General features: G+C 41.6%; 1 protein-coding gene across 6 annotated transcripts in view; it reads right to left on the reverse strand.

The window, feature by feature from the left end:
• The window catches only part of NOS1 (nitric oxide synthase 1), a 672503-nt gene that overhangs the window by 93077 nt on the left and 566956 nt on the right, over positions 1-12470 (reverse strand). For all 6 annotated transcript variants that reach the window (XM_075324076.1, XM_075324084.1, XM_075324068.1 and 3 more), the window contains exons 4-5: positions 10478-10615; positions 4459-4604 (exon numbers count right to left, since the gene is read on the reverse strand). In XM_075324076.1, coding sequence (XP_075180191.1) covers positions 4459-4604; positions 10478-10615 — 284 coding nt within the window. The remainder of the gene's footprint in view (positions 1-4458; positions 4605-10477; positions 10616-12470) is intronic.

Genomic DNA, 12470 nt, shown 5'->3' on the forward strand with positions numbered 1-12470 from the left:
GACAGGGTTTGGCGAGGTGCAGGGTCGCGGGGGGCAGCGCAGTGCCAGACGGCACGGTAGTACTCACTCAGCCAATAACGTACACGGAGTCTCTGGTAAAACAAATGGCTGGATGGACGGGTCCCGCAGGCGGCTGCGGTGGTCACTCCCGGTAGGTTGGCGGTGACTGTCAATCCCTGCACCTTTTGTGTATCTTCGGTCCCGATGGCTTCCCACCGGTAACCCGCTCCCCAGCATGTATATGGGCTGGAGGAGCCCTTTGCCCGCAGGCTCTGGCCCTGGGAACTCTAGCTGTGGCGGTAGCTGTGTTTCCCTTCACGGTTGAGTGGTTGCCTTCAGTCGGGTCTTTCCTGCTGAGAAACCCCGGAGGTTCTCGTCGCTGACGCATTTGACTGGTTTAACGGCGACTCCAAGCCTGGTCGGGGTCCGTAGGCCCTGCCGAATGGTGCTGGCTTCTCTTCGCTCCCCGGTTCGGTACCGGCGGGCCACCGCCTGTCCCCGGTCCTTACGGTTATGCGTCAATCGGCCTCTCCTGCAGACGGTCACCACCGTCTGCCAACCTTGCTCTTGGGTGCCCGGGCCACGTACCCGGACACGGTCAGTCTGCTCCACTACCACTTCACTCCTCTCCTTTCACTTTCCCTCACCGTTTTCTCTCTGACCTCCTTTTCCCGCCTCCAGGACTGTGAACTCTTCCGTGGGTGGGGCCAACCGCCTGGCTCCACCCCACCTGGTGTGGACATCAGCCCCTGGAGGGAGGCAACAAGGATTTGCGTGTGTGACTGATGTGCCTAACCGGGGTGTGGGGTGGGTTGTTGCAGTACCTGTGACGTCCTGGCTTGTCCAGGGTGCCACATCAGCACAGGCCCTTTTTGGGGTACTTGCCAGTACAGTAAGTCATGATGTCCTATAGCAGTCAACTGGGGTCTGCAACAAATTACAGGCCTCTGTGGTTAGGTAGCCCAAGAATGGTATACATCATCGCTACCTCTCCTGGATGAACCACCAGATACGTGGTTGGAGCCACTGAGCTTCTTTTAACTATTTTTTAACATTTCATGTCTTCAGGTTATAGAAAAAACTAAATCTTAATTTCCAAGCAAGGCCTAAATATTTACACATTTCTAACATTTACAGTTAATCTATGTAAAATATTTAGTACCAATATATATGTAAAGATATTGCCTTACTTCCATTGTACTAATTGTCTATTACAATCTGTGCGAATTCTTGATTCTGTTGGTTCTCATTGGAAACAATCTCCTACTTGTAAAACATATCCCCATCAGCTTATCTGAGCTTTTATAATGTAATGGGAAAATGTTTTTTTTTTTCCAGTATATCTGATTACTGCACTGGCTATACTTTACAGATTACAAATCACTAGTCACAGACATTGAGCCAAGGGCTACTGGTAGATTAAAGGCTGCTTTACACCAGACAATCTGCGATAGATCGTCGGGGTCACGGTTTTTGTGACGCACATCCGGCATCGCTGGCGATTCCGGCCTGTGTGACACCTCCTAGCGACGCAGTATCGCTCACAAATCGTGAGTCGTGTACTGCTCGCTAGGTTCCATAATATTGTTTAATTTAGTTGTTTAATTTAGTTGTTCATCGTTTCCGGGGTAGCACACGTCGCTCCGTGTGACACCCCGGGAACAATGAACAGCAGCTCACCTGCGTCACGCGGCCGCCGCTGGCTATGTGAAGGAAGGAGGTGGGAGGGATGTTTACGTCCCGCTCATCTCCGCCCCTCCGCTTCCATTGGCCGGCGGCCGTGTGACGTCGCTGTGACGCCGAACGTCCCTCCCACTCCAGGAAGTGGACGTTCGCCACCCACAGCGTGGTCGCACGAGAGGTAAGTATGTGTGACGGGGTTACTGACTTTGTGCGACACGGGCAGCGATTTGCCTGTGACGCAAAAAGGACGGGGGCGGGTACGATCGATTGTAAAATTGCACAATCGGTCGTACCGTGTAAGGCCTCTGCCACACTCACGTGTCTCTGGAACGTGTGTGCCTTTTTTTCCACGTACCGGAGACACGTGCACACGGGGACCTAGGTAATCATAATGATTAGGACACACGTAAGTATTTCGGAACGGAACGTGTGTCCGTTCCGTACTTACGTGTGTCCATTTTTTCAAAACGGCAGCATGTCAGTTTTTTTCCGGGACCACGGGTGTCACACGGCCCGCACCCGTACCACTCGGATGTAGTGTGGATGCGGGTCAGTGTGACACGCGCCGGAGAAAGTCACGTGACATGTTAAAAATTAAATAAACACATACTCACCTCCACGAGTCCTGCTGTCTCTGCCGCGGCTGTCCCCTGCATCCGTCCCCCAGTGAATTTGAACAGCGCTTCTCCTTCACTGGGGGCCGGAAGTAGCGTCAGCGGGGCATGGCCTGGGGCGGAGACTGACATTCAGCACCGCAGACAGCACCGGAAGAAGTAGGTAAGTCGGGGCTTTCCGTTCTCCGTGTGTTATTACGTATAACACACGGAGAACACGTGCGTGCCACAAACACGGCACACACGGATCAAACCACCCCTTTAACACGTACGTGACAAAAATGGTACGTTTTGTCACGTAAGTGTGGCAGAGGCCTAAAGCAGCCTTTATTCTCTGAAGGCAGCACAATTTTGAATGTCGCTATTGAATATTATAAAGACTGTTACCAGATTAACCACGATTTGTGCATGCTTGAAACAGAAAATACTACTAGGACGGAAGCCAAACTGTGTCCACAGTGACTATTGACTTCAGTCAAGAAAATGGATTTGTCAAAAAATCCAATCGGAATACAGTTTTTCGAGGATTCCAACAGAAATACTAACGAAGTGCACAGCGGGGAGCACTGTATTAGTGTTAACCTAGGGTCTAAAATTCTATCTATCACCTGATTCTCTCTCTAAGCCATTGAAAAATAAAAAAAAAATGTTACTTTGCAAATAGTCTTGCTTCAAATATCCCAGTTTCATGCATATGGCTCTTAACCCCTTCACTCCCGGGCAATTTTCTGTTTTTCATTTTTGTTTCTTCCTCGCCTTCTTCCGAGAGCCCTAACTTTTTTTTATTTTTCCATCAATTTTGCCATATGAGGGGTTTTTTTTGTAGGATGGGTTGTACTTTTGAATGAAATCATTAGTTTTACCTTATACGGTGAAATTGTAAAAAAAAGTGCAATTGCACAATTGTTTTGGGGGTCTTTTATTCACCGTGCTCACTATATGGTAAAACTGATGTGTCCATATGATGCCTCAGGTTGGTTCGAACATGTATACTTTTACTTTTATCTAAGGAGTTTAAAAAATTAAAAATTTTGTCCAAAAAAACAATAGCACTTTTGGCGCCATTTTCCTAGACCCGTAGCGTTCTCATTTTTCAGGATCTGGGCTCAGTGATGGCTTCTTTTTTGTGTCTTGAGCTGACATTTTTGATTATACCATATTTGTGTGGATGCTATGTTTTGATTGCCTGTTATTGCATTTTTAACAAAATTTGCGGCGACCAAAAAAAATGTAATTTTGGCGCTTGGAATTTTTTTCTCGCCACGTCGTGTACCGATCAGATTAATTGATTTTATATTTTGATAGCTTGGCCATTTCCGATACCAAATATATGTATATATGTATATTTTTTGTTTTATTTCCAATGGAGCGAGTGGGGGGGTGATGTTAGTTTTTTATTTTTTCATATTTTTAAAAACTGGTTTTTTTTAGATTTTTTATTTATTTTACTAGTCACCCTAGGGGACTTTTTCCACTGCTCACTGCGATCGCTTGTTCATTTCTGCTGATCAGAGCAGCATTGCTCTGATCAGCAGAAATGTAGCGTTCCTGTGAGTGTCGGCACTCTGTACTGGTGGATTTCCTGATGAAAAAGTGGGGTTACACTTCGAAACACGTTGAATTAAACCACCATCCAGGAGAGATATAATACACACATTATACCTCTCCTGGATATGTGTGTATCTTCAGCAGCGCAGTAACAGTTCCACATTTACAGTGTTCCTGAGTGATCTTTGGCTTCCTCGGCACGTGGACTCTGCAGCAGCTTGGTTACAGGCTTTACATCTGGTTGCGTGATACACAACCCAATAAGGTCTTTTCCCTCCAGCTTCTCACACACATTTCTCATTATTACATATCCCTAAATGTATGGACATTTAAGATTTTTTTTCTTTGCCTGTTTTAATTGGATGGGTTGTTGCTGACATCTCGAGAAATTTGTGTCAATAGCACTTTTAGATATATTGTTATTTAGAAAATTGATGATGTGTTCAGTACTTATTTCACTTGCTCTATGTGTAAAAAATATCACCAAGAAATATGGGCACATATACTATAAAAAGTAAACTCAATTATTATCAGGCATAGTGCATGGAAGCATAAAATAATAATTTTATATTGTCACATTTAACCATAAAGTAATGTATCACAAATGCATTACCTTTTAATTGATGTGTAATATTGGTCAAAGAATTCCTTGGCAAGGGGAAGAAGCTTCTCTTTTGGTCGAATATCTTCTGGCTTACGGACATACTGTGAAGGAGTCATGACAGAACCCATACACAACTGTTCTGTGCAAGGTGTAGGCTAAAAAACAAATATTATTTATTGCATACACTTCAAGATAGTTGTATTTTTACATTGTTTGCCTTATTTTTATTTTACAAATGGTAAGTATAAAAATCAATATCATCTGAGAAACTATAGTCATAAAAGAAAATTTGACAGGAAAACTACTAAGAAACCAATATCCAAAAAGACATGAAGTCAAAAAGCATAGTATTAAATAAAATTTAATTTTTATTAATGCAAATTTAAAAAAACAACAGCAAAAAACAAAACAAAAAACCACAGTAATGTTACATACAAGGGAAAGATTAGAGTGCAAGCAAGAAGGTGTATCTCATTTACCCAAAGGACATAGTAAGGTAAGGGTATATAGGTATATATGAGCATGGATCAAAAATTATATACATATATATATATATGGTATATATATATATATATATATATATATATATATATATATATATATATATATATACATTAGTGCCTACAAGTAGTATTCAACCCCCTGCAGATTTACACATTCGGAATTAACTTGGCATTGTGACATTTGGACTGTAGATCAGCCTGGAAGTGTGAAATGCACTGCAGCAAAAAAGAATGTTATTTCTTCTTTAATTTTTTTTTTAAATTGTGAAAAGTTTATTCAGAGGGTCAGGTATTATTCAACCCCTCAAACCACAAGAATTCTGTTTGGTTCCCCTAAAGTATTAAGAAGTATTTCAGGCACAAAGAACAATGAGCTTCACATGTTTGGATTAATTATCTCTTTTTCCAGCCTTTTCTGACTAATTAAGACCCTCCCCAAACTTGTGAACAGCACTCATACTTGGTCAACATGGGAAAGACAAAGGAGCATTCCAAGGCCATCAGAGACAAGATCGTGGAGGGTCACAAGGCTGGCAAGGGGTACAAAACCCTTTCCAAGGAGTTGGGCCTACCTGTCTCCACTGTTGGGAGCATCATCTGGAAGTGGAAGGCTTATGGAACTACTTACTGTTAGCCTTCCACGGCCTGGACAGCCTTTGAAAGTTTCCACCCGTGCCGAGGCCAGGCTTGTCCAAAGAGTCAAGGCTAACCCAAGGACAACAAGGAAGGAGCTCCGGGAAGATCTCATGGCAGTGGGGACATTTTTTTCAGTCAATACCATAAGTAACGTACTCCACCGCAATGGTCTCCATTCCAGACGAGCCCGTAAGGTACCTTTACTTTCAAAGCGTCATGTCAAGGCTCGTCTACAGTTTGCTCATGATCACTTGGAGGACTCTGAGACAGACTGGTTCAAGGTTCTCTGGTCTGATGAGACAAAGATCGAGATCTTTGGTGCCAACCACACACGTGACGTTTGGAGACTGGATGGCACTGCATACGACCCCAAGAATACCATCCCTACAGTCAAGCATGGTGGTGGCAGCATCATGCTGTGGAGCTGTTTCTCAGCCAAGGGGCCTGGCCATCTGGTCCGCATCCATGGGAAGATGGATAGCATGGCCTACCTGGAGATTTTGGCCAAGAACCTCCGCTCCTCCATTAAGGATCTTAAGATGGGTCGTCATTTCATCTTCCAACAGGACAACGACCCAAAGCACACAGCCAAGAAAACCAAGGCCCGGTTCAAGAGGGAAAAAATCAAGGTGTTGCAGTGGCCTAGTCAGTCTCCTGACCTTAACCCAATTGAAAACTTGTGGAAGCAGCTCAAGATTAAAGTCCACATGAGACACCCAAAGAACCTAGATAACTTGGAGAAGATCTGCATGGAGGAGTGGGCCAAGATAACTCCAGAGACCTGTGCCGGCCTGATCAGGTCTTATAAAAGACGATTATTAGCTGTAATTGCAAACAAGGGTTATTCCACAAAATATTAAACCTAGGGGTTGAATAATAATTGACCCACACTTTTATGTTGAAAATTTATTAAAATTTAACTGAGCCACATAACTTGTTGGTTTGTAAGATTTATGCATCTGTTAATAAATCCTGCTCTTGTTTGAAGTTTGCAGGCTCTAACTTATTTGCATCTTATCAAACCTGCTAAATCTGCAGGGGGTTGAATACTACTTGTAGGCACTGTATATATATATATATATATATATATATATATATATATATATATATATATATATATATATATATTTCCTATATATACAGTCATATGAAAAAGTTTGAGCACCCCTATTACCCTATTAATGTTAACCTTTTTTCTTTATAACAATTTGGGTTATTGCAGCAGCTATTTCACATTCATATATCTAATAACTGATGGACTGAGTAATATTTCTGGATTGAAATGAGGTTTATTGTACTAACAGAAAATGTGCAATCCGCATTTAAACAAAATTTGACCGGTGCAAAAGTATGGGCACCTCAACATAAAAGTGACATTAATATTTTGTAGATCCTCCTTTTGCAAAAATAACAGCCTCTAGTCGCTTCCTGTAGCTTTTAATGAGTTCCTGGATCCTGGATGAAGGTATATTTGACCATTTCTGTTTACAAAACAATTCCAGTTCAGTTAAGTTTGATGGTCGCCGAGCATGGACAGCCGCTTCAAATCATCCCACAGATTTTCAATGATATTCAGGTCTGGGGACTGGGATGGCCATTCCAGAACATTGTAATTGTTCCTCTGCATGAATGCCTGAGTAGATTTGGAGCGGTGTTTTGGATCATTGTCTTGCTGAAATATCCATCCCCTGCGTAACTTCAACTTCGTCACTGATTCTTGCACATTATTGTCAAGAATCTGCTGATACTGAATTGAATCCATGCGACCCTCAACTGTAACAAGATTCCCGCTGCTGGCATTGGCCACACAGCCCCAAAGCATGATGGAACCTCCACCAAATTTTACTGTGGGTAGCAAGTGCTTTTCTTGGAATGCCGTGTTTTTTTGCCTCCATGCATAACGCCTTTTGTATGACCAAACAACTCAATCTTTGTTTCATCAGTCCGCAGGACCTTCTTCCAAAATGTAACTGGCTTGTCCAAATGTGCTTTTGCATACCTCAGGCGACTATGTTTGTTGCATACGTGCAGAAACGGCTTTTTTCTCATCACTTTCCCATACAGCTTCTCCTTGTGCAACGTGTGCTGTATTGTTGACCGATGCACATTGACACCATCTGCAGCAAAATGAAGCTGCAGGTCTTTGGAGATGGTCTGTGGATTGTCCTTGACTGTTCTCACCATTCTTCTTCTCTGCCTTTCTGATATTTTTCTTGGCCTGCCACTTCTGGGCTTAACAAGAACTGTACCTGTGTTCTTCCATTTCCTTACTATGTTCCTCACAGTGGAAACTGACAGTTTAAATCTCTGAGACAACTTTTTGTATCCTTCCCCTGAACAACTATGTTGAATAATCTTTGTTTTCAGATCATTTGAGATTTGTTTTGAGGAGCCCATGATGCCACTCTTCATAGGAAATTCAAATAGGAGAACAACTTACAAGTGGCCACCTTAAATACCTTTCCTCATGATTGGATACACCTGCCTATGAAGTTCAAAGCTCAATGAGGTTACAAAACCAATTTAGTGCTTTAGTAAGTCAGTAAAAAGTAGTTAGGAGTTTTCATCGAGAAATTGATAAGGGTGCCCATACTTTTGCACTGGTCAAATTTTGTTTAAATGCGTATTTCACATTTTCTGTTAGTACAATAAACCTCATTTCAATCCAGAAATATTACTCAGTCCATCAGTTATTAGATATATGAAACTGAAATAGCTGTTGCAAAAACCCAATTTGTTATAAAGAAAATAATTAATAGGGGTGCCCAAACTTTTTCATATGACTGTATATATATACACAGCATATATATGTTATTGCACTTAGCCCAATATGAAGTATATTGACTGTATTTAATATGTAAATAAATTGGCAATAACGCTAAATGCAGATGAAAGCAGGATGACTATACAGGTATCACAAAAGAAATATAGCCAACCTTAACTGCTACACCTACTGCATTCAGAAATTCTCCTCACACAAACTATACAATACATGAGGTAGTTAAATTAGTAAAGTGATAAGTGACAGGCACCATACATGAATGCAGATATAGTCTCAGTAAGTAAATGGTTCTACAATACACAATAAATATAACAAACACAGTGGATTAATACACAGCCTGCAATAAATATAATGGCCACAAGATGGCTCATCCACACTGGCAATAACAAAGTTAGATGGAAAATGAAAGACCCAGCTTAGCCATGTCGTCCTGTCCTTAGGATAAGAGATCCCACTGGCCACGAAGCACGTTTCGTGTTGGGCTCCCTCATATTGGGCTAAGTGCAATAACATATGTATATATATGTAATTTTTGATCCATGCTCATATATACTCTTACCTTACTATGCCCTTTGGGTATATGAGATCCACTGTCTTGTCTGCACTCTAATCTCTCCCTTGTATGTCATATTACTGTGTTGGTTTTTTAAATTTGCATCAATAAAAATGAAATGTTATTTAATACTATGGATTTTGACTCCATGTCTTTTTGGATATCAATGGTAAGTATAAGTAGTTACCTGCAGCAAATAAAATTAAGTTTAACACTCAACATCTTGAATTAAAGGGGGAGAAGGGAAAAATAAGTGTAACAGGAATAATGGCTAGCTCAGTAATAGGAAACAGAAGGTAGTTATTAATAGAACACACTCATATTTGATGACTATTAAGAATGGGATACCACAGGGGTCAGTATTGGGAGCTCTTCTTTTTAATATATGATGATGCTAGCTCTGCAAGGCAATCAACACAGAGTAGGAAAATGTTATATTACAGAGGGATTTATGTAAACTGAACTCTTGGTCTAAGTAATGTCAATTTCATTTTTTTGTAGATAAAAGGGGTTGTCCAGTTTAAATCAACTCTGTGTAACTGCAGACTTGTGAATCCTCACATTGCACGCACTGTGCACTGTGAGAGTTCATGAATGTTAGTGCCGGGAGTGGAGGTAACATGGCAGCGAGTATGCGATATGCATAATCCCGGCCACATTCTGAGTAGTTGGGCACAGCCTCACTCAATGCAAGTGTATTGCACGAGGCCACGCCCATCTAGTTGGAATGTAGCCAGGAGTATGTATATTGCATACTCGCGGACACGTGACTGCTTTTCCCGACACTAATAACAGTGAATCCTCACAACGCACAGTGCGCATGATTTGATGATCCTCAGTTTTGGTCTCCAGTGTTTAAGAAGCATATAGCTGAACAGGAAGGGGTACATACAGAAAAGAGTAACCAAGTTAATTAAACGAAAGGGTGAACTACAGTACCAAGAGAGGTTATCAAGCTTGGGGTTATTCAGTTTGGAAAAATTAAGGCTTAGAGGTTATCTTAGAATGTACAAATATATAAAAGGACAGCAGAGAGATCTTTGTAATGATATTTTTATATCTATCCCTGTATTGGTGACAAGAGGTCATCCCCCATGTTTACAGAAAAGAAGGGTTCATCATAATCACAGAAGAAGATTGTTTACTGTAAGAGCAGTGAGACAATGAAACTCTCCGACGCCTGATGTTATAATGGTTAATTCACTAAATGTTCAAGGAGGACTTGGATGCCTTTCTTGAAAAATATAATATTACAAGTTATGGTATTTGAATCTGTAATGGGACGTTGGTCCAGGGAATTAATCTGACTGGTGTTTATTGTTAGGAAGAAAGTAGCATTTGTTTTATGGGGTTTTTGCCTTCCACTGGACCAACATGTTAGGCTATAGGTTGCACTCGATCGACTTGTGTCTACCTTCAAAAAGTATGGAACTATGAATATATATTTGGTGTAGATATTTAAGGGTTCATGTTTTTCACTTGATCCTATTGAATGCCTCAGTTCTTGTTAATTATATATTAGGTGATGTTGTCCACTGACTGTTTATAACATACCATTGAGGCCTTGAAGTGCAGTGTGTCATGCAGTACAGCATTCGTGTCCCAATTTTTCACTCTTAGATATCGAGGACATTTGGAAGGACTTCCATTCACCTGGCTCTTTGCAGGGGACTGTCTCCCCGAGGCTGAAACCTGGAATTATAAAAGAGAAGGATGTCAGTGCCCAAAGGGAAGGAGAAAAGAGAAAGAAAGAGGTTTTAAGCTGTATGTATCTTTTTGCAGCCCAATGGAGTGCAGACATGAAGCCAAAGCAAAAATAATTCTTCACATAAAGTCTAACATCATTTCATGATTAACTCATTTACGTATCATGAGCAGCAGATATGCAGATATTACTGTCACAGTTTGCATTTTTTTCTTTTTCACACTCACATTACAGTGCCGCCTGGACTTCGACATAATAACAATAAGTTTTCTATTACTCCAAGGTACGTAATTCAATTGTCCATGAGCATTAGATAAATGTTAGCTGAACCCGAATGGTATATGATGGTATCCTTGCTTAATCTACATAGTAGATGTCAGGACAAAGAAGGAGTAGGGCATGATAAATGTTGACATGCTATATCCGTTTGTGCCACTGACAGATTTGTCTAGCGGCACTTATCCTCCTCTCTTTCTTTGAGGGCACATGCACTCTCACCCAGTCTGGGTGTGCATGTGTATGTGGTGGGCAGGATGAGAAGTATTCTCAAGGCCAAATAAACATTCATCCTACAGATAAAGTGTACAGTCAGCTTTTCTCTCAAGTTAATTTTGTTTTTCTAATAATTTTTAATAATTCACATGTACTGTATTGTATTATTCTCTGGTCTGCAGTCAGCTGTATGGAAAGTACAATATATTGTGGGAAAATGTAGACTCCCTTAGGGCTCGTGCGCACGTTGCGTACTTACATGCATTTACGCTGCGTATTGCACTGCAGCGTAAATGCATGCATCCTGCGTCCCCTGCACAATCTATGAAGATTGTGCATGAGACGCGCGCATAATGCTTTTATGAACGCAGCGATTTGGGTGCTAAAAGTTTGACCCAAATCCGTGAGTTCATAAAAGCAGCATGTCAATTATTTGTGCGTTCTGGATGCAGCTCCCACTCTGTCTATGGTGGGGGCAGCAGCCATAGCGCATGAAATCGGCTTTTTTTTTAACAAAAATACTGCATTCATTCTTCAGCGATTTGAAGCACACATGTGCTGTCAAATCGCTGCAGAATAATCAGCAGTTACGTGCGCATAAGCCCATATATTGTTTACATAATCCAATCAACTACAGAGGAATTCATCTAGTGGAGCATAACATCAGTTCTGAATGTAGGAGTTGGACTTACCCCTGTACTGGTTAACTATGTGTATTGTAAATGTTAATATGTAATGTGCTAGCTAGGTGCAGGTTACAGATGTAGCAGAGCTGGGAATGTTGCCAGAAGGCGCCACCTACTGGCCGGGCTGGGATAGCAGCAGAGTGGAAAAGATAGGGTTAGGGTTAAGGGGGAAGTAACAGATGTAGGAAGGAGGACAGAAGGAAGGTCTCAAGAGAGGACAGTATAATATAGGGTTCAAGTGAGAGAAGTTGAGAAGATGGTGCTGTGACTCGAATCGATCCAGGACAGAACAGAGACTTAGGAGACCGACACCAGATGTCCCTGTGGTGACTGCAGGCTGCCCAACCCTTCAGAGCCAGATCAATTCCAAACAGACTACGTTAAGAGTTTTGATTTATAATCATTCTCTTATCTGTGTCTTTGGGTGGCTCCCATTAGCCTGGGGTAGTCTAGTTAGTCTCGTGAGTCTATCTTTACAACCGGATCCATTCCTCCTAGGCGACCTTAAAGAACCTGAAAAGGTTGTAATTGTCTGTCTGCTAAAATTGTTCTCTGTGTGAAATTGGGGATATGTCTGGCTAGTTGTGTTTTATTACGCTGGATTTTCAGTGTGAATTGTATTGTGTAGACCAGGTACAGTTGATTGGTAGTACTGGCAAACTTA

Source organism: Anomaloglossus baeobatrachus, chromosome 1 (assembly GCF_048569485.1).
Source record: "Anomaloglossus baeobatrachus isolate aAnoBae1 chromosome 1, aAnoBae1.hap1, whole genome shotgun sequence".
Classification (NCBI taxonomy): domain Eukaryota; kingdom Metazoa; phylum Chordata; class Amphibia; order Anura; family Aromobatidae; genus Anomaloglossus; species Anomaloglossus baeobatrachus.